This window comes from Coregonus lavaretus (genome assembly GCF_964263955.1).
Source record: "Coregonus lavaretus genome assembly, chromosome: 9".
In the NCBI taxonomy this organism is placed as follows: domain Eukaryota; kingdom Metazoa; phylum Chordata; class Actinopteri; order Salmoniformes; family Salmonidae; genus Coregonus; species Coregonus lavaretus.
This window is the reverse complement of record NC_139996.1, coordinates 3,135,950-3,157,392: the sequence shown is the minus strand read 5'-3', so window position 1 is coordinate 3,157,392 and position 21,443 is coordinate 3,135,950. Positions and strand designations below refer to the sequence as shown.

The 21,443-nt window shown below is 46.2% G+C and overlaps 1 protein-coding gene across 1 annotated transcript; it reads right to left on the bottom strand.

Moving 5' to 3' along the window:
* Positions 1-1,488: 1,488 nt before the first annotated feature.
* LOC311134945 (guanine nucleotide exchange factor for Rab-3A-like) lies at positions 1,489-21,443 on the bottom strand. The gene is made up of 13 exons (XM_084168718.1): positions 21,158-21,443; positions 19,937-20,344; positions 17,840-18,110; positions 16,248-16,343; positions 15,648-15,725; positions 15,004-15,249; positions 10,658-10,777; positions 8,966-9,094; positions 7,124-7,236; positions 4,921-4,944; positions 4,029-4,128; positions 3,742-3,808; positions 1,489-3,543 (listed from the first exon to the last, which is right to left on the bottom strand). Exons 2-13 carry the CDS (start codon positions 20,167-20,169, stop codon positions 3,452-3,454), a joined length of 1,569 nt encoding a protein of 522 aa, XP_084024844.1. The 5' UTR covers positions 20,170-20,344; positions 21,158-21,443; the 3' UTR covers positions 1,489-3,451.

Here is a 21,443-nt window from a genome sequence, read left to right as displayed (position 1 = left end):
ACTTTTGATGGGTCAGTTTGACAGTTTTAAGTAATTCAGGAAGCACTCCAACGCAGGACCATGAAATGTAAATGTAAATAGTGAAATTATTATATATGTATTTTACATAAAATGAATCGGTATTTGAATTAATTAATGACACATTTAATAACACATTTATGTATTTAATTCTAATTTTAATTAATTAATGACACATTTAAGTAATTATTTAATGGTGTATTTATTTATTTAATTGTGGCACTTTTAGTCCTCCATCGTGACCGCTCCAACAATGGAAATGCATGTCCTCAGTGAGTAAAGGCAAGTGAGATCAGGTGGGAACATTCTAGCCAACGAGAGGGCAGATACGTGTGTGTGAACAACACACACAAGTTGTTTTTCCTCAAAGTTGCCGGATTACAACTCGCATCGGTACATCTGTTAACAGCCTAAACATTACGAAAGTTCGATCAAACAAGCCTCACGTAATTCGACACTCGTAGATCTCCATACCAAAAAAAAGGGCTTATTTCACGCTTTGCCGTTTCATCTCTGTTTTAGGGTAACTAACCAAAACACTTTCTGGTAACGACCTAAATCTAGTGATCAGTGACCTCTGCCTGAGCCCTGAAGTCAAATAGGTCTCTCAGTCTTAGTGGAAAGCTTCCACGGTCCATGGTTTGTAGGCAGGGCTTCTGTGGGTTAAAGCCACACTCCTTCATTTGTGCATCTCCACCAAAAGTGGGCCACAAAGGCACCCAACAAATGTAAACAATGGAGAAAATGCATCACATCTCATTTTAACATACAAATAAAATTGTAATTTCTGTGACATCTAATCAGCAACGTGACTTTAAAGGTTATCTAACTTGCCGTGACTAATCACTGCAGAATCAAGAGACCATAACCGCGCTAGAGCAGACAACACACAGATGGGTGGTTCAGCCTTTTGCCCCGAAACAACTCAATTCGTCGGGGCGTTCCACAGGGATGCCGGTTCATGTCGACTCCAATGCTTCCCACAGTTGTGTCAAGTTGACTGGATGTCCTTTGGGTGGTGGACCATTCTTGATACACACGGGAAACTGTTTAGCGTGAAAAACCCAGCAGCGTTGCAGTTCTTGACAAACCGGTGCGCCTGGCACCTACTACCCCGTTCAAAAGGCACTTAAATATTTTGTCTTGCCCATTCACCCTCTGAATGGCACACGTACACAATCCATGTCTCAATTGTCTCAAGGCTTAAAATGTATTCTATAAACTGTCTCCTCCCCTTCATCTACACTGATTGAAGTGGATTTAACAAGTGACATCCGATAAGGGATCATAGCCTTCACCTGGTCAGTCTGTCAAATTTTTTTTGTACACTCAGCGTATTTACTATCAATCTACAGCTGGAGTGTGACTGTGGCCCTTGAAGGGTACAATCACACTGGTTGTTATAGTGACATAAGGATTTCAAACACATAACATGGCTGTAAGAAGAAAGCAGTTATTGCACTTTCAGACTTCAATATTCTTCATTTAGTTTGATAAGGATTTTCATGCAAGGTATAGCTAATATCAACATACACACACACACACCTGGACATCACGATGGCTACGTATCCATGCAAAGCTACACATTTCATGGTCATGTATGGCTTATACATCATTATTATACACAACAGGAGTGCAATTTCAATAACATTTTACAGCAGTGCAATTACAACTAAAGGCTGTGCACAACAACATAATGCAATCATTTACAGCTGTTTTCTCGCCCAACTACATAGTTATTTTAAAGCTGTTAATAAAAATTGGTAGTGTCAGGAAGGAGGAGAATCGAATGATTGCTTAATCATCTACGGTTGGTTTATCACATCATGTTAAATAACAAATGACTGTAGCCTTTAATTTCTAGGATAGTCCTTGCCAAACTGTCCCAGTATCCAGAGAAGATCTTTCAGATGACTAACTAGGTTTCAGGTACCGTGTAGCTGCTACACACACTTCTTCTGGTTAGTACTAAAACAGACTCAAAACGCAGCCATTTTGTATCCACGCTGAGTGAATCCTGCCCTTCCATAACCCATTCTAAGTCCAGGTGTCTTTCCTATATAAGCCATGCAAGCCATTTACAACGTAGTGCAATAATCTATCAAGGTTAAGTAATAGGTGGTCCGGTTCTAAGGTGAGAGGAGACATGTAGCGGTGGCTTAGTGGTTAAGAGCGTTGTGCCAGTAACCGAAAGGTCGCTGGTTCTAATCTCCGAGCAGACTAGGTGAAAAATCTGTCGACGTGCCCTTGGGCAAGGCACTTAACCCTAATTGCTCAATGACAAAATAAAAAAAGTAGGAGTGGTATGCCAGTACTATAGGACCGCTGTTTGAATGAAAAGCGAGCAGCATAGTTCTCTACGGTCAGAACCCCAACTTAAAAGATCTGTGTGAGTACTTCTGTTAAGATTCAGCCCATATTAGTGTTTCTGTGGAAGACGTGTTGCAGTATATATATATATAGGTTTCCATCTGGGCCGGCTAAGACCAGCTGTGGAACCACTTGTCAATTATGCATAATACTAATACTGAAATTCTATGGTATATTGATTATTAATTTTCACATATACGCTACCGTCCTATTGAAATATGTTATCCATTGCATGTCTTTGTGATAGCGCTATAATATTGTGATAGTGCTATAATATTGTGATAGTGCTATAATATTGTGATAGCGCTATAATATTGTGATAGCGCTATAATATTGTGATAGCGCTATAATATTGTGATAGCGCTATAATATTGTGATAGCGCTATAATATTGTGATAGCGCTATAATATTGTGATAGTGCTATAATATTGTGATAGTGCTATAATATTGTGATAGCGCTATAATATTGTGATAGTGCTATAATATTGTGATAGCGCTATAATATTGTGATAGTGCTATGTACTTTATAAACTAGCACGAACTGCTAGCCTCGTACAAACCATACTGATCTCACAAGCTTACATTGGTTCGCTACATTGGTTCTCGCTACCGTGTAGCTCGCGAGATCAGGATGGTTCGTACGAAGCTAATCTCATTTGCAAAGCTAGTAGTGTCATTTTACTGTAGCATTTCTGCTTCCCTTGTCAGATTACACTTGAAATCACTCCCCTACTCAATAAATCAGCATGTCCTCCTGAGGACTTTTCACACTACTGAGCCAAACCAAGCCATTCCAGTTTGGTTTGGGTTTGGTTGTCAGGACAGCGTAAAAAGGCTCTCTGTCTCTGTACAGTTGATTGGGGTCTCCTGTCTTCTAGCCCAGGGTCGTGTTCAGTAGGCATGAAACGGAAGAAAGCGTCCCTAAACGCGTGGTAATATCTGAACTTGTCCAATAGGAAGCGCTTGCAAAACGTGGTCCTTTCCACAACGTTTTGAAACGTTTTGCTACGGTGTGCCCTAATGAACATGACCCAGGTCTATGGCAACGTCTCCCCTCGTCCGTCTATCCCTGGTCTGTGTCTGTGAGGTAGAAGCCCAGCTTGGCCACAGTCATCTCCCTCCGTAGACGTGTCACTTCCCAGAACATCTGTTCCGCTGGGGGGGGGGGGGGGGGGGGGGGGGTCAGAGACAAAGACATTAGAGTTCCATTAGTTGAAAGGGTTTCAGAACACCAGACAAATCTGCTGTCTACATTGACAAAGAGTAATGTATTGCCACTGTCACCATTACTGTTCAAATGGGTCGATTGTTGACCTCAGTGTCTATCTGTCAGAGGAAGGACGTCAGCCTTACCGTCATGTCTGACCAGGCCCTGCTGGATGTAGCGGATATAGGTGAAGAAATTACAGGCAGCTGTGATCTGGAGGGGCGGAAATCAGGAAGGTTTTCACACCTTCAAAACAAAAGTTCTCTCACGTAGGCCTACACGATCAAAGTATTTATGAACACAAAAAGGTAGCCATATTCATCAGTCTATAGATGTTGAGGATGAATCAATAAATGAACGTTATGCATCAATGTTCAGAACGCGTAATGTTGTTTAAAATGATTAGAAAACAACAAACGTGGTTGCTAGGTACCCGTGCCCTGCTGGAGGGAGAGATGTAGTAGTAACTCTCTCTGTCTCCAAGTTTGATGCGATGCTTACAGGACCGGGACACGCCGCTCAACGCACACTTCCTGTCAGAGGCAGAGAAACAAACACTACTCACTCATTTATCTATGGGCCTCTATGGGCCTCTATGGGCCTCTATGGAACTCTATGGAACTCTATGGGCTCTATGGAACTCTATGGGCTCTATGGAACTCTATGGGCTCTATGGAACTCTATGGGCTCTATGGAACTCTATGGGCTCTATGGGCTCTATGGAACTCTATGGAACTCTATGGGCTCTATGGAACTCTATGGGCTCTATGGAACCCTATGGGCTCTATGGAACTCTATGGAACTCTATGGGCTCTATGGAACTCTATGGGCTCTATGGAACTCTATGGGCTCTATGGAACTCTATGGGCTCTATGGAACTCTATGGAACTCTATGGGCTCTATGGGCTCTATGGAACTCTATGGGCCGGTTTCTGGACCTCATTCATCTATGGAACTCTATGGTGCCGGTTTCCAGACCAAATTAAGACTAATCCTTAGGAGGAAACCTAGCTTAATCTGGGTCCGGGAAATTGGCCTTACATGTAAAAGATATTAAAATGTCATTGTTAGTTGTTTAACATTAGAAACAAAGAATGAACAAAAGCGTGGTCTGAACACTGGAACAAGACATGCCTGCCTGGTTAGACAAAGTGTTAGAGGGGGCATTCTGACCAGGGGAAAGGGGAAGGGTTAACATACAGTAGGTAGCCACAGAGGACTATGCACAGCCACACCATAGAACAAGTTATTGTTGTGGAAAAAGGAAAGTAATCAAATGATTGGCTCCTAAAGTCACTCCTAAAGTCACTCCTAAAGTCACTTACGTCAATACTGCTGCTCTCGGGCCACTGGGAAAAGAATTCAATCAAATTGTGATTAGGAAGCATGAGGTGAAGCAGTGTAGCCCATTGAGTCAACCCACTAGGACTCAGAAAACCCGAAAACAGATCTGAAGAGAAAAACAAAAACTACTGTATAGAAAGTCAGACCGAAAGAATCAGGCTCTAGACAGAAACGACACAATTTGAAGTCACCATCACTGGGCGTCGACACGGTGGGAACATGTGGGTCTGAGCAAGTGTGATGTCATTCACGTAAACGTTACATTATTGTTTTTATGTACAGTGGGGAAAAAAAGTATTTAGTCAGCCACCAATTGTGCACGTTCTCCCACTTAAAAAGATGAGAGAGGCCTGTAATTTTCATCATAGGTACACGTCAACTATGACAGACAAAATGAGAAGAAAAAAATCAAGAAAATCACATTGTAGGATTTTTAATGAATTTATTTGCAAATTATGGTGGAAAATAAGTATTTGGTCAATAACAAAAGTTTCTCAATACTTTGTTATATACCCTTTGTTGGCAATGACACAGGTCAAACGTTTTCTGTAAGTCTTCACAAGGTTTTCACACACTGTTGCTGGTATTTTGGCCCATTCCTCCATGCAGATCTCCTCTAGAGCAGTGATGTTTTGGGGCTGTCGCTAGGCAACACGGACTTTCAACTCCCTCCAAAGATTTTCTATGGGGTTGAGATCTGGAGACTGGCTAGGCCACTCCAGGACCTTGAAATGCTTCTTACGAAGTCACTCCTTCGTTGCCCGGGCGGTGTGTTTGGGATCATTGTCATGCTGAAAGACCCAGCCACGTTTAATCTTCAATGCCCTTGCTGATGGAAGGAGGTTTTCACTCAAAATCTCACGATACATGGCCCCATTCATTCTTTCCTTTACACGGATCAGTCGTCCTGGTCCCTTTGCAGAAAAACAGCCCCAAAGCATGATGTTTCCACCCCCATGCTTCACAGTATGTATGGTGTTCTTTGGATGCAACTCAGCATTCTTTGTCCTCCAAACATGACGAGTTGAGTTTTAACCAAAAAGTTATATTTTGGTTTCATCTGACCATATGACATTCTCCCAATCCTCTTCTGGATCATCCAAATGCACTCTAGCAAACTTCAGACGGGCCTGGACATGTACTGGCTTAAGCAGGGGGACACGTCTGGCACTCCAGGATTTGAGTCCCTGGCGGCGTAGTGTGTTACTGATGGTAGGCTTTGTTACTTTGGTCCCAGCTCTCTGCAGGTCATTCACTAGGTCCCCCCGTGTGGTTCTGGGGTGAGATCTTGCGTGGAGCCCCAGATCGAGGGAGATTATCAGTGGTCTTGTATGTCTTCCATTTCCTAATAATTGCTCCCACAGTTGATTTCTTCAAACCAAGCTGCTTACCTATTGCAGATTCAGTCTTCCCAGCCTGGTGCAGGTCTACAATTTTGTTTCTGGTGTCCTTTGACAGCTCTTTGGTCTTGGCCATAGTGGAGTTTGGAGTGTGACTGTTTGAGGTTGTGGACAGGTGTCTTTTATACTGATAACAAGTTCAAACAGGTGCCATTAATACAGGTAACGAGTGGAGGACAGAGGAGCCTCTTAAAGAAGAAGTTACAGGTCTGTGAGAGCCAGAAATCTTGCTTGTTTGTAGGTGACCAAATACTTATTTTCCACCATAATTTTCAAATAAATTCATTAAAAATCCTACAATGTGATTTTCTGGAGAAAAAAAATCTCAATTTGTCTGTCATAGTTGACGTGTACCTATGATGAAAATTACAGGCCTCTCTCATCTTTTTAAGTGGGAGAACTTGCACAATTGGTGGCTGACTAAATACTTTTTTTCCCCACTGTATGTTTGTTTGTTGTAAAAGTAAACTAAAATATTCCATCAAAAGAAAGACCAAATCTGGTTCCCATAATTTGCCATGGAGTCATGGATAATGATATTCATCATAGAATACAGGTGTAGTCACCAAGAGGAGAGAAACTGTTCGTTTTAATTTGGAAATAAGAGGTGAGAGGAAGAGCGAGTGATGGGTGTGGTGCAGTTGTGATTACGGTTGTCACAACAGTTATCATGGCAAGGAAACAAAACATGAAGCGGACTACATTTCCTGAGGAAAACAGTCTCAATGTTGTAAATAAACAACCTTATAATGCTATTTTTAAAAAACGTTGAGTGATAACTCACTTGGGCCCGCCACACTCTATGGCGTTGGCTTTGACCATGGGTAAAGCTGACATGGCCACTGGTTCGATGGTCAGCGAGTTGTTTTCCACGGCACTCTGTACCGACTGAGACAACTGTTGACAGAAGAGGAGTAATAATAAACATTAGATTAAAAACAAGATATACACAAAGCCCAGATACATCTAGAAAATATAAATTGATTCTTGTGACTGACTTACTTCATATGCATTTATACTTGTCAGTTGTGAATTGTGCCATTGTGCATTTATTGTCTAATCTGAATGTTATAGGCGAAGTTCCCTCTCAGAAAAATAACATTCTATTCTGGTATGAGCAGTTATGCTATTCTGTGCATTCGGAAAGTATTCAGACCCCTTGACTTTTTCCACATTTTGTTACGTTACAGCCTTATTCTAAAATTGATTAAATATTTGTTTTTTTTCTCAGCAATCTACACACAATACCCCAAAATGACAAAGCGAAAACAGGTTTCTAGAAATGTTTGCAAATTTATTTAAAAAAATAACTGAAATACCTTATTTACACAAGCATTCAGACCCTTTGCTATGAGACTCAAAATTGAGCTCAGGTGCATGCTGTTTCGATTGATCATCCTTGATGTTTCTACAACTTGATTGGAGTCCACCTGTGGTAAATTCAATTGATTGGACTTGATTTGGAAAGGCACACACCTGTCTATATAAGGTCCCATAGTTGATAGTGCATGTCAGAGCAAAAACCAAGCCATAGTGCTCCGAGACAGGATTGTGTTGAGGCACAGATCTGAGGAAGGTTACCGGCCAAACTGAGCAATCGGGGGCTAAGGGCCTTGGTCAGGGAGGTGACCAAGAACCTGATGGTCACTCTGACAGAGCTCCAGAGTTCCTCTGTTGAGATGGGAGAACCTTCCAGAAGGACAACCATCTCTGCAGCACTCCACCAATCAGGCCTTTATGGTAGAGTGGCCAGACGGAAGCCAGTCCTCAGTAAAAGGCACATGACAGCCCGCTTGGAGTTTGTCAAAAGGCACCTAAAGAATCACAAGATTCTCTGGTCTGATGAAACCAAGATTGAAATCTTTGGCCTGAATGCCAAGCGTCACGTCTGGAGGAAACCTGGCACCATCCCTTCGGTGAAGCATGGTGGTGGCAGCATCATGCTGTGGGGATGTTTTTCGGCGGCAGGGACTGGGAGACTAGTCAGGATCGAGGGAAAGATGAACGGAGCAAAGTACAGAGAGATCCTTGATGAAAACCTGCTCCAGAGCGCTCAGGACCTCAGACTGGGGCGAAGATTCACCTTCCAACAGGACAACAACACTAAGCACACAGCCAAGACAATGCAGGAGTGGCTTCGGGACAAGTCTCTGAATGTCCTTGAGTGGCCCAGCCAGAGCCCGGACTTGAACCCGATCTAACATCTCTGGCGAGACCTGAAAATAGCTGTGCAGCAACGCTCCCCATCCAACCTGACAGAGCTTGAGAGGATCAGCAGAGAAGAATGGGAGAAACTCCCCAAATACAGGTGTGCCAAGCTTGTAGCGTCATACCCAAGAAGACTTGAGGCTGTAATCGCTGCCAAAGGTGCTTCAACAAAGTACTGAGTAAAGGTTCTGAATACTCATGTAAATGTGATATTTCCATTTTTTTAATTTTTGATAAATTAGCAAAAAATGTCTAAAACATGTTTTTGCTTTGTCATTATGGGGCATTGTGTGTAGATTGATGAGGGGGAAAAAGAAACAAAAATTCATCAATTTTAGAATAAGGCTGTAACCTAAACAAAAAGTCAAGGGGTCTGAATACTTTCCGAAGGCACAGAGAAACACAAAAAGGTACATGCCTCAGATCTGGTGAAGGAGAGACAGGGGCCGATGTCCTCCCTGTAGATACGGCCCAGGAAGGCTGACGTTCTGTCCAGACTCGGTCTGTCTCTCCAGGTCAGGAACTCTGCATACAGCACATTGTCCATCTGAGGACAGGAGATACTGTATAATTGTCATGAGAAATGTATTTTATTAATTATTTTTCCTGTATTTGATTTACTGTGTATATGGATTAATATGTAATAAACATGATTGTATTTGCGGGAAGAAAGGCGTAGACAGATGCATTCCCTTGGGGAAGGGAAACAGGAGTTAACCACGTACACTACCGTTCAATAGTTTGGGGGTCACTTAGAAATGTCCTTGTTTTCGAAAGAAAAGCAATTTTGTTGTCCATTAAAATAACATCAAATTGATCAGAAATACAGTGTAGACATTGTTAATGTTGTAAATGGCTATTGTAGCTGGAAACAGCTGATTTTTTATGGAATATCTACATAGGCGTACAGAGGCCCATTATCCAATGGCGCGTTGTGTTTGCTAATCCAAGTTTATCATTTTAAAAGGCTAATTGATCATTAGAAAACCTTTTTGCAGTTATGTTAGCACAGCTGAAAACTGTTGTGCTGATTAAAGAAGCAATAAAACTGGCCTTCTTGAGACTAGTTGAGTATCTGGAGCATCAGCAATTGTTGGTTCGATTACAGGCTCAAAATGGCCAGAAACAAATAACTTTCTTCTGAAACTCGTCAGTGTCTTCTTGTTCTGAGAAATTAAGGCTATTCCATGCGAGAAATTGCCAAGAAACTGAAGATCTCGTACAATGCTGTGTACTACTCCCTTCACAGAACAGCGCAAACTGTCTCTAACCAGAATAGAAAGAGGAGTGGGAGGCCCCGGTGCACAACTGAGCAAGAGGACAAATACATTAGAGTGTCTAGTTTGAGAAACAGGCACCTTACAGGTCCTCAACTGGCAGCTTCATTAAATAGTCCCCGCAAAACACCAGTCTCAATGTCAACAGTGAACAGGCGACTCCGTGAACCATAACTTAGACACTGATCATACAGTAAAGTAGGGTAGAAATAGCGACTATAGAAATGCCTGCATATCCAAAGCTTCCCAACCTGTCAATGGCTAAGCTTAATCATATATAGGCCTTGTAATGAAGCCATTTTTATATAGATCTGTTGTCACAAAGGGATTTACAGTTCCCCATCCTTAGCCTCTTCCAGGCTTTCACCTCACCTTCGGTATGAAAGCCTGTGGGAACAGAGGCTAACAGAAGGTGGAGTAGCCAAGCCCTCCAGTTGGAATAGGTACGTTCAAACAGAGGAGGAGATTCAAAACCGAAAGCCAATCATTTTCACTGGTTCCCACATGGGGTAACAAATTATATTAAAAAAACATGTATATATTTTTTCATTCTGAAATATCAATTAAAATTATATATAGTATACAAGCAATGCTAGCGCCATAAATTAACTCTGGATAATTTGAGCTTCTGAAAAGGGGTGGTATTATTATTTACTCACAGCCAATCAGACGATGGCAATCAGCACTCCACTCAAACCTACTTTTCCAATATGAACTCTGGCGAAGCCGAGGCTACCCCATCCTAGACCTCACAGAGCAAGCAGAAACACAGTGGCAAGGACAACCTCCCTAGAAGGAAGAAACCTAGAGAGGAACCAGAGGGGTGTGGTTACCTGTCGGCTGAGAGAGCTTGGCCCCTCCCCCTGCTCTGCCCAGTAGGGTTCATAGGTCACAGAGATCGAGTGGCCCGGAACCAGACACAAAATCAGAGAGAGGAGCGCAGGAACAGCAGGCTGAGAGAGAAGAGGATGGAGGGAAGGAGAGAGAGAGAAGAGGGAAAAGAGAGAGAGAGAGAGAGAGAGAAGAGGGAAAAGAGAGAGAGAGAGAGAGAGAGACAGAGAGACAGAGAGACAGAGAGACAGAGAGACAGAGAGACAGAGAGACAGAGAGACAGAGAGACAGAGAGACAGAGAGACAGAGAGACAGAGAGAGAGAGAGACAGAGAGAGAGAGAGAGAGAGAGAGAGAGAGAGAGAGAAGAGGGAAAGGAGAGAGAAGAGGGAAAGGAGATGAGCAAGTGAAAGAAAACAGGAAGTAAAGGAGAGGCAAAAAATAACCACATGATGATAGGGAGAGGAGGAGGAGGAGGATGATGTGGAGATAGGGAGAGGAGGAAAGAAACACATTCACAGGGTTATAGTGGGAAGCCGTAGAAGAGTTAGTGCAGAAACAAGGTTTGAATTGCTGTTAGTGGTCACAGTGGGTCGATTGATTGGGAGAGTGGTCACAGTGGGTCGATTGATTGGGAGAGTGATCACAGTGGGTCGATTGATTGGGAGAGTGGTCACAGTGGGTCGATTGATTGGGAGAGTGATCACAGTGGGTCGATTGATTGGGAGAGTGGTCACAGTGGGTCGATTGATTGGGAGAGTGCAACCAAAAGCAGACCCAAGATTAGATAGATTATGGCGCACACATTCTCAAAGTCCATAAGTGTGTACAACACAACAGTATGGCCGTGTCCGAAATCTGCCTTGCCTACTAATTACTAAAACGACATACTGTGTACTAATAATACTACATAGACTACATGACCAAAAGTATGTGGACACCTGCTCGTTGAACATCTCATTCCAAAATCATGGGCATTAATATGGAGTTGGTCCCCCCTTTGCTGCTATAACAGCCTCCACTCTTCTGGGAAGGCTTTCCACTAGATGTTGGAACATTGCTGCGGGGACTGGCTTCCGTTCAGCCACAAGAGCATTAGTGAGGTTGGGCCCTGATGTTGGGCGATTAGGCCTGGCTCGCAGTCGGCGTTCCAATTCATCCCAAAGGTGTTCGATGGGGTTGAGGTCAGGGCTCTGTGCAGGCCAGTCAAGTTCTTCCACACCGATCTCGACAAACCATTTCTATAAGGAGCTCGCTTTGTGCACAGGGGCATTGTCATGCTGAAACAGGAAAGGGTCTTCCCCAAACTGTTGCCACAAAGTTGGAAGCACAGAATCGTCTAGAATGTCATTGTATGCTGTAGCATTAAGATTTCCCTTCACTGGAACTAAGGGGCCTAGCCCGAACCATGAAAAACAGCCCCAGACCATTATTCCTCCTCCACCAAACTTTACAGTTGGCACTATGCATTGGGGCAGGTAGCGTTCTCCTGGCATCCGCCAAACCCAGATTAGTCCGTCGGACTGCCAGATGGTGAAGCGTGATTCATCACTCCAGAGAATGCGTTTCCACTGCTACAGAGTCCAATGGCGGCGAGCTTTACACCACTCCAGCCGATGCTTGGCATTGCGCATGGTGATCTTAGGCTTTTGTGTGGCTGCTCGCCCATGGAAAACCCATTTCATGAAGCTCCCGACAAACAGTTATTGTGCTGATGTTGCTTCCAGAGGCAGTTTGGAACTCGGTAGTGAGTTTTGCAACCATTTACATCATTTAGCAGACGCTCTTATCCAGAGCGACTTACAAATTGGTGCATTCAACTTATGATAGCCAGTGGGACAACCAACTTCTTTTTTTATTTTCTTTTTATTTTTTTAAATCGGGGGTGGGGGAAGAAGGATTACTTTATACTATTCCAGGTATTCCTTAAAGAGGTAGGGTTTCAAGTGTCTCCGGAAGGTGGTGAGTGACCGTAGAGGTAGGGGAGCTAGCAGGCCAGAGGTGGATGAACGTAATGCCCTCATTTGGGTGTAGGATCAGAGCCTGAAGGTAAGGAGGTGCCGTTCCCCTCACAGCTCCGTAGGCAAGCACCATGGTCTTGTAGTAGATGCGAGCCTCAACCGAGGACAGATGATTTTTACGCGATTCAGCACTCGGCGGTTCCGTTCTGTGAGCTTGTGTGGCCTACCACTTCGCGGCTGAGCCGTTGTTGCTTCTAGGCGTTTCCACTTCACATTTACATTTTAGTCATTTAGCAGACGCTCTTATCCAGAGCGACTTACAGGAGCAATTAGGGTTAAGTGCCTTGCTCAAGGGCACATTTACGTCATTTAGCAGACGCTCTTATCCAGAGCGACTCACCAATTGGTGCGTTCACCCTATAGCCAGTGGGATAACCACTTTACAATTTTGGGGGGGGGGGGGTAGAAGGATTACTTTATCCTATCCCAGGTATTCCTTAAAGAGGTGGGGTTTCAAATGCCTCCGGAAGGTGGTGAGTGACTCCGCTGTCCTGGCGTCGTGAGGGAGCTTGTTCCACCATTGGGGTGCCAGAGCAGCGAACAGTTTTGACTGGGCTGAGCGGGAACTATGCTTCCGCAGAGGAAGGGGAGCCAGCAGGCCAGAGGTGGATGAACGCAATGTCCTCGTTTGGGTGTAGGGACTGATCAGAGCCCGAAGGTACAGAGGTGCCGTTCCCCTCACTGCTCCATAGGCAAGCACCATGGTCTTGTAGCAGATGCGAGCTTCAACTGGAAGCCAGTGGAGTGAGCGGAGGAGGGGGGTGACGTGAGAGAACTTGGGAAGGTTGAACACCAGACGGGCGTTAGCACTTACAGTTGACCGGGGCAGCTCTAGCAGGGCAGAAATTTGACGAACTGACTTGTTGGAAAGGTGGCATCCTATGACGGTGCCATGTTGAAAGTCACTGAGCTCTTCAGTACAGGCCGTTCTACTGCCAATGTTTGTCTATGGAGATTGCATGGCTGTGTGCTCGATTTTATACACCCGTCAACAACGGCGTGGCTGAAATAGCCGAATCCACTAATTTGAAGGGGTGTCCACATACTTTTGTATATATAGTGTCCTATTTAGAAAGTACTGTTTAGTAAAAACTAATGCAGTAAGCAGCAAATATCAACATACTACTCAGAAGGCGTCATCTAATGCACAATCGCGCATTGTTCCCCGCCATTCGTTCATCTCCTGTTCCCCGCCATTCGTTCATCTCCTGTTCTGATTATCAGCTGCTGGTCGAACACAAGTGGGTGTGAGAAGGCAATTATTTTCCTCAATAGAAAATCACTGGGATGAATTTAGTGCAGAAAATTCTACTAGACGAAGAGCTGAAAAGAGTACGGGCCTGTCTAGACTTGACAGTTAATGCAGTTTTTGTATTCTGATCACGGAGTTCTGATCATGGAGTTCCGAACACATCATGCGTCTACACTTATATTTAAACGTGTCCACATTGTGTCCAGATTCCCTTTTCCCACGCTATATTCAAATGCCAGTATGCATTCTGCATTGGTCCAGCGTCGTCCAAGGTAGGGGAGGGTTTGGCCGGCAGGGATGTGAGTTCGTTTCCCACGGGGGGCCAGTATGAAAAATATATATATATATATAAAACATGTATGCATTCACTAACTGTAAGTCGCTCTGGATAAGAGCGTCTGCTAAATGACTAAAATGTAAATGTAGAATAGGCAAAATATGACAACACAACAACTTGATGGCAGTAGCTAACTACTTTAGCTAACTAGCCAGCTAACCTCTGTAGTTAGCCAGCAAGCAAAGCTAAAGGGATTGCAAACACGGTACCATAACTCTAGCCAAACCCAAAATAGTTTTTCCTAAATATTAGCTAGCTGGTTAGCATTTATGAGGCCAGCAAACATGTTACTTACAGGCTTGAAACGTATTTCCTCTAACGCTATAACGAAAAAGGTGCCTCTCGCTCCCAAAACACACGGTTTCTGGAGACTTGTGGGCGGAGTGCTAATGACGTTGCCCACTGTATGCGCTTTCAGTAGCCTGATCGCGTCCAGACTGCGGAGAAATCAGCACACAATGCGACCAGAACGGAACACAATCGGATCACAATGCGACACTTGTGTGTCTAGACCCGTCTTTTCAATGTGATCTTTGTGTTCTGATAGCAGAAGTCGCATGTAAGTGTCAAGTGTAGACACAGCCTATGACATCCTGGCATTTTAAAGCATACTACATTAACTACATTTCATATCCTATAAAACGTTCTATTTTCGCATACTTAAAAAGCCAACTACTTAGAACGCAAGTATGGGTATTCAGACACGGCTGGTGTGTTGTCTGAAGGCAGCTGGGCCTACCTCTTTGTCCTCTGTGACTGGCTGCAGGGAGACAGAGGGCGGGTCTAAGTGCCCACCAGAGGCCAATGGCAGGGCCCAGCTGGCGCTTTTGTTGCGTGTGTGTCCCCCTCCATGGCGGGGGCTGGCCCCCCTGGACCTACTGCCCGGGGAGAGGAGCTGAGGGTGGGCCTGACGGTTTGGGGAAGAGGGGGTGGAGGTCAGGACCATGGTCTTTAGGGCTGACACCTCTGCCTGCAGGACATCAATCTGGGGAGAGACAAGAACACGGGGGGGGGGTGGTTATAGACAGTAGTTATACATCGTACCCAAACCGACGCACAACAGCATGGGAGCAGCACAGGGTCAGCCGTAGAGCAGCGTCCCTGGAGCAGGATAGGGGTAAAGTGCCTTGCTCAAGGGCACAAAGGCAGTAGGTGGCAAATGGGATATTGATGCCAGCAACCCTCTGGCTTCTGGCTCACTCATGCCAAATGTTCCCCGTCGGCCCTGGGATTAGAACCGGCAACCCTCCAGAACCAGGCACAACTCTAACAGATTCTTATAGGTTTTCCTGCATTTAGCAGGTACAGGTAACCTGTGTGGCTCTTTCGGTAAGAGTTCGGCAAGGTTGTGGGTTCAATTCCCGGATGGGATCGCAGACTGACCTTGCCCTGAGCCTCCTTCAGCTGCTTCTCTGCTGCAGCTTGTTTCACGTTGGCCTCATGCACCATCCTGTGAGCTTCCTGTGGGAACAGGAAGACAACAGTGTTACAACAACCATGCAGGGGCCACACTTCTCAATGTCAAGATGTAGTGGTACCATCACGGAGCACTCACACCCAGGACAGATCAGCGTGTTGCAGGCTGTGGGTCTCATTCCAGCCTCCCTCAAGCTAGCCTTGATTCCCCGCTCCAGGGAGTATGGTCACACCAGACTAACCTCAAACAGACTGGCAGTGAGCTCCTCCGCTCCTGCTCCAGGGAGTATGGTCACACCAGACTAACCTCAAACAGACTGGCAGTGAGCTCCTCCGCTCCTGCTCCAGGGAGTATGGTCACACCAGACTAACCTCAAACAGACTGGCAGTGAGCTCCTCCGCTCCTGCTCCAGGGAGTATGGTCACACCAGACTAACCTCAAACAGACTGGCAGTGAGCTCCTCCGCTCCTGCTCCAGGGAGTATGGTCACACCAGACTAACCTCAAACAGACTGGCAGTGAGCTCCTCCGCTCCTGCTCCAGGGAGTATGGTCACACCAGACTAACCTCAAACAGACTGGCAGTGAGCTCCTCCAGCTCCCGCTCCAGCTGATCTCTGACCTGCGACAGACGCTCACACTCCTTATCCTTCAGCTTCAGCTCCTGGGAGGGGATGGGAGAGGGGAGAGGTGGAGGAGAGGAGGGGGGAGGTGGAGGAGAGGAGGGGGGAGGTGGAGGAGAGGAGGGGAGAGGTGGAGGAGAGGAGGGGAGAGGTGGAGGAGAGGAGAGAGGTGGAGGAGAGGAGAGAGGTGGAGGAGAGGGGAGAGGTGGAGGAGAGGAGGGGGGAGGTGGAGGAGAGGAGGGGAGAGGTGGAGGAGAGGAGGGGAGAGGTGGAGGAGAGGAGAGAGGTGGAGGAGAGGAGAGAGGTGGAGGAGAGGGGAGAGGTGGAGGAGAGGGGAGAGGTGGAGGAGAGGGGAGAGGTGGAGGAGAGGGGAGAGGTGGAGGAGAGGAGGGGGGAGGTGGAGGAGAGGAGGGGAGAGGTGGAGGAGAGGAGGGGAGAGGTGGAGGAGAGAGGTGGAGGAGAGGGGAGAGGTGGAGGAGAGGGGAGAGGTGGAGGAGAGGAGGGGAGAGGTGGAGGAGAGGAGGGGAGAGGTGGAGGAGAGGAGGGGAGAGGTGGAGGAGAGGGGAGAGGTGGAGGAGAGGGGAGAGGTGGAGGAGAGGGGAGGGGAGGACAGGGAAGAGATGAAGAGAAGGGAGAGGTGGAGGAGAGGGGAGAGGTGGAGGAGAGGAGGGGAGAGGTGGAGGAGAGGAGGGGAGAGGTGGAGGAGAGGGGAGGAGAAGAGAGGGGAGAGGTGGAGGAGAGGAGGGGAGAGGTGGAGGAGAGGGGAGAGGTGGAGGAGAGGAGAGAGGTGGAGGAGAGGAGGGGAGAGGTGGAGGAGAGGAGGGGAGAGGTGGAGGAGAGGTGGAGGAGAGGAGGGGAGAGGTGGAGGAGAGGAGGGGAGAGGTGGAGGAGAGGAGAGGAGAGGAGGGGAGAGGTGGAGGAGGAGGGGAGAGGTGGAGGAGAGGGGAGAGGTGGAGGAGAGGAGAGAGGTGGAGGAGAGGAGAGAGGTGGAGGAGAGGAGAGAGGTGGAGGAGAGGAGAGAGGTGGAGGTGGAGGAGAGGTGGAGGAGAAGAGAGGGGAGGACAGGGAAGACATGGAGAAGAGAGGGGAGAGGTGGAGGAGAGGGGAGAGGTGGAGGAGAGGAGGAGAGAGGTGGAGGAGAGGAGAGAGGTGGAGGAGAGGAGAGAGGTGGAGGAGAGGAGAGAGGTGGAGGAGAGGTGGAGGAGAAGAGAGGGGAGGACAGGGAAGAGATGGAGAAGAGAGGGGAGAGGTGGAGGGGAGGGGAGAGGTGGAGGGGAGGGGAGAGGTGGAGGGGAGGGGAGAGGTGGAGGGGAGGAGAGAGGTGGAGGGGAGGAGAGGGAAGAGATGGAGGAGATGGGAGAGAGGTGGAGGAGAACTGTGTCAGTATGCAGCAGCATACTGTAGGACTAAACCTATTGGGATGACACCCTTTTCCAGGTCACGCATTGTTATTGATTCAAGCAACTGCCATTCAGTAGAGATGGGCGTCAGAGAGATCAGTGTGTGTGTGTGAGAGTCTGTAATAAGGGTCCCCCACCTTCTGTGCAGCGTCCAGTTGTTCCCGTAGGATCTCTGATCCCTTTTCTCTGATCTCCAGGGAAGAGCTCCGGAGGCGGGACACGTTGTCCTCATGCTCCCCGCCCCGGGCACCCTCCAGCTGGGTAGCACCCTCCAGCCTGCTGCCCTCCCTGCCCCTGACCTGGCTCCGGACCTGGGTAACAGCTCCCTCCTGGGGCCTGGTGGACCTGGGGTCAGCCGGCCCTCCACCCTCACCCCTGGGGCTTGGAACTGGCTCCAGGTCTACCAACCTTTAGAAAACATAAAAATACATGATATTTAATAGGGCTATCAGGAAGGAATTGGTTGTTTTAGACTCACTAAATGTGTTTATAGTTAGGCCTACTATAGTTTGAAACCTAGTCCATACAGTAGGCTAGACAGTCTGCATGAAAATGAATGATGCGATATTGTTTCCCCCTTTTTATAGCCCCCCCGACCAAAAAAGGTTCTGTTGACAGTTAGAATAGTAGAATACACCAGGTGCATTTAAAATGTGTTGTGCACCAGCAGTTTGTCTCTTGTTATGTCAGTCACCTGACAGTCATTCAATTAGCCATGCCAGCATTTTGGGCAGGACTTAAGGGGCCTGGCAGTTAAATTTTTTCATACTGGTCCCCGGTGGGAATCTGGTGAGATTGGGGGGGCCCCCCCAACCAAATATTGATTAGGGCCCACAAAAGGCTAGTCCTTGAATCAGTTACCCAACCAAGGCAGGGCCCCCCAGTTACCCACGTGGGCCCCCCTACCTCCCCCCATCTGACGATTAGCAGAGCAGCAGCAGGGCGTCTATCCTTATTGAGAGCGGCCTCCTGTGGTTGCAGTAAAAAAATAAAAAATAATAATAATAATAATCTCTGCCTCAGGGCTTCAGCCCCTGCATTTATCAGGCCCTGTCAAAAACAATAACATTCCAATAGTCACATCTGTCATTAAGACTAGTCACAACATGTGAGGCCGAACTAGCCTACACAACTTTTTCATAACTTTTGCTAATGCCATAATGTCAGTCTGACAGCACAACATTTCACCGGATTTCCCTTCCCAGCTCCCCGCACTTACAGTCTCACCACCCGGCTGGATGATTCACCACGTACCGCCGCCGTGACCGCGATGGCATCTAACTCAATGTTCCCAAGAATTCCATTAATTGTTAGTGTCCAATGTTGACTTGCTGTCGATATCATTCAGAAAGACCATTGCAATAGTTTCAAAACAATGTTAGCCTACTATTAAAGAATGTTGAGGACAACGCTATGGACTACAATGAATGTTTCATCGAGTCATCAAACGAGATAAAGTTAGGCGAATGTTATTTCGTTACTGATGAATTGTCTCGTTGTGAACGCTGTTTGCGATGCGCTGTATTATATTTTCCATTCCGATAGAGAAAAGGAGGAATTGTGTCGTCGTCGTCATCATCCATCTGCCATAGGTCACATGATGACACATCCTCACGTCCCAACCCCCCAAAAATCTAGTTAAGGAAACATGATCAAATAGTTGCCTACTTCACACTGCAGCCAAGCGATGTGCAATTCAACTCAACAGACGCATCCAGTATCTAGTGTCAATAGAACAGAGTTTATATAGAACACCACGTAGGCATATCTATAGTGCAGAGCGTTGTTGAGCAGTCATGGAACAGTATTATAGATTAGAATATACAGTTGATATAGAATAGAAAAGAGTCTGATATAGAATAGAGTGGATACAAATCATAATCTATATTCTCTCTACTTTCCACTGATGATGATACTGCAAATGGACTGTGCAGGTTATTGGTGGGAGATATATACTTCTATTGGCCTAGATATTTCTGGTTCGATTGTTGCTGTTTTTACTAAAAGGGGCACAGTGCATCAGTGGAAAGAGCCTGCATTAGTGGACTGACTAACATGCTATGGAAAGGACTAAAACACATTACCAGACAGAATATTGGTGTTCACAGTATATCTGGCGTATGACATTAACGTGGTACAAATGAAGATTTGTTATGGACAACACCAAAAAGCAACAGGCTTGGAGCCAACCTACAGCTGTCAGTATCCAATCAAACCCATAACAGGTCTCTTACCTTCCAACCTTACACCTCTCCTCTTTGGTCTCCTCTCGGTGGGAGGGATATTTGGCTCTCCCTCTCCGCTGTGCATGCTCCAGAACACCGGGTTTACCATAGAACGTGGCGTTGGAGTACACCTGGACACCAGATCTGGCTGATCCTAGTACTTCATACCCCGGGTTGGAGGCAGAGACAGGCGGAGGAGAGGAGGACAGCTGCACACTGTGGAGACCCTCAAAAGCATCCATTTTTCCCAGGCAGAGAAACACTAATCCAACCGCAGTTTACCGGTAACGTCAGTTTACTGTGAAGGTTCTGGCTTTTGTGAGATCAAATAATAAGGGATGAGTTCTTCCACCTTCAGTCTTGTTTTCCTTTCCCTGTGTGCTGTAGGAGGACCCCCTCACTTCAGTAGGCATTTACCTGGGGAAAATACATCTACTTTACTAGAATAGAATATGATAGAGCAGAATAGATTAATAATAATAATATAATAATATGCCATTTAGCAGACGCTTTTATCCAAAGCGACTTACAGTCATGCGTGCATACATTTCTTGTGTATGGGTGGTCCCGGGGATCGAACCCACTACCTTGGCGTTACAAGCGCCGTGCTCTACCAGCTGAGCTACAGAGGACCACGAAGGACCCAGATTAGAAAATACTTCGGTGGAATTCAACCTGCCATATTATAATGAGGCCCAGGCCTACTTTTAATAAACCGAACCGTCCACTCCACTCCCCTCCCGCTGGGGACCTCCCCATAATCTTCAGCAGGTGCCCCTCTCTTGGCCAGCACTAGCCGACTGAACTCATCTCCACGATTTGAGCGGCTACTAGTGTGGGCGGACTGGAGCTCCGTTGTCACATAAAAAAAAGTTTTTTTTTTATTGTGTTTTTTTAACTACCGATTTCGAAACCCAAAGAACAGCACGCAATTAACACAGAACAATGTCGTGTGTGTAAATCATTTAATGACGTCAGAGCTCCAGTCCGCCCATGGAGTTGAGTCGGTCAGGCCAGCACCCAGAAAAATGAAACGGTTGTTCTTTTCTCTCATACAAATACAAATTAACGCGTTCGACAATCATACCCTACTTCCTTTTTTTTTTGTTATGAATGCCTATCGGTTTAGATTATTCATTTAGACAAGTTTACAAATTGATTGGCTGTACAGACGCTTTTGCAAAAGCTAAACGTTGTTGGCTATGGAATGCGTAAGGTGCAGCAACTCACCATGTGTGGTTCAAACTTGATAGCTGGTAGATTTATTTTTGGTGAAATACTGAACACAATCTCAAAATCTTCTTAATCTTAGTGAACCATATGTCATTCGACCGAAAGTTGCGGAGGGCAGGAGAAAAAAAACAGCACAGTCCGAAGTTCAGCCTCTGGTTGTTGTTCCCTTGATCCACGGCGAACGGCGTTAATTACTAACACCTTCGCTCCTGGTGACCTGCAATGCGCATTGCTACCACTAGGCGTCTGCCGAGAGGTTTGACTCATAGATAATGACAAAGTC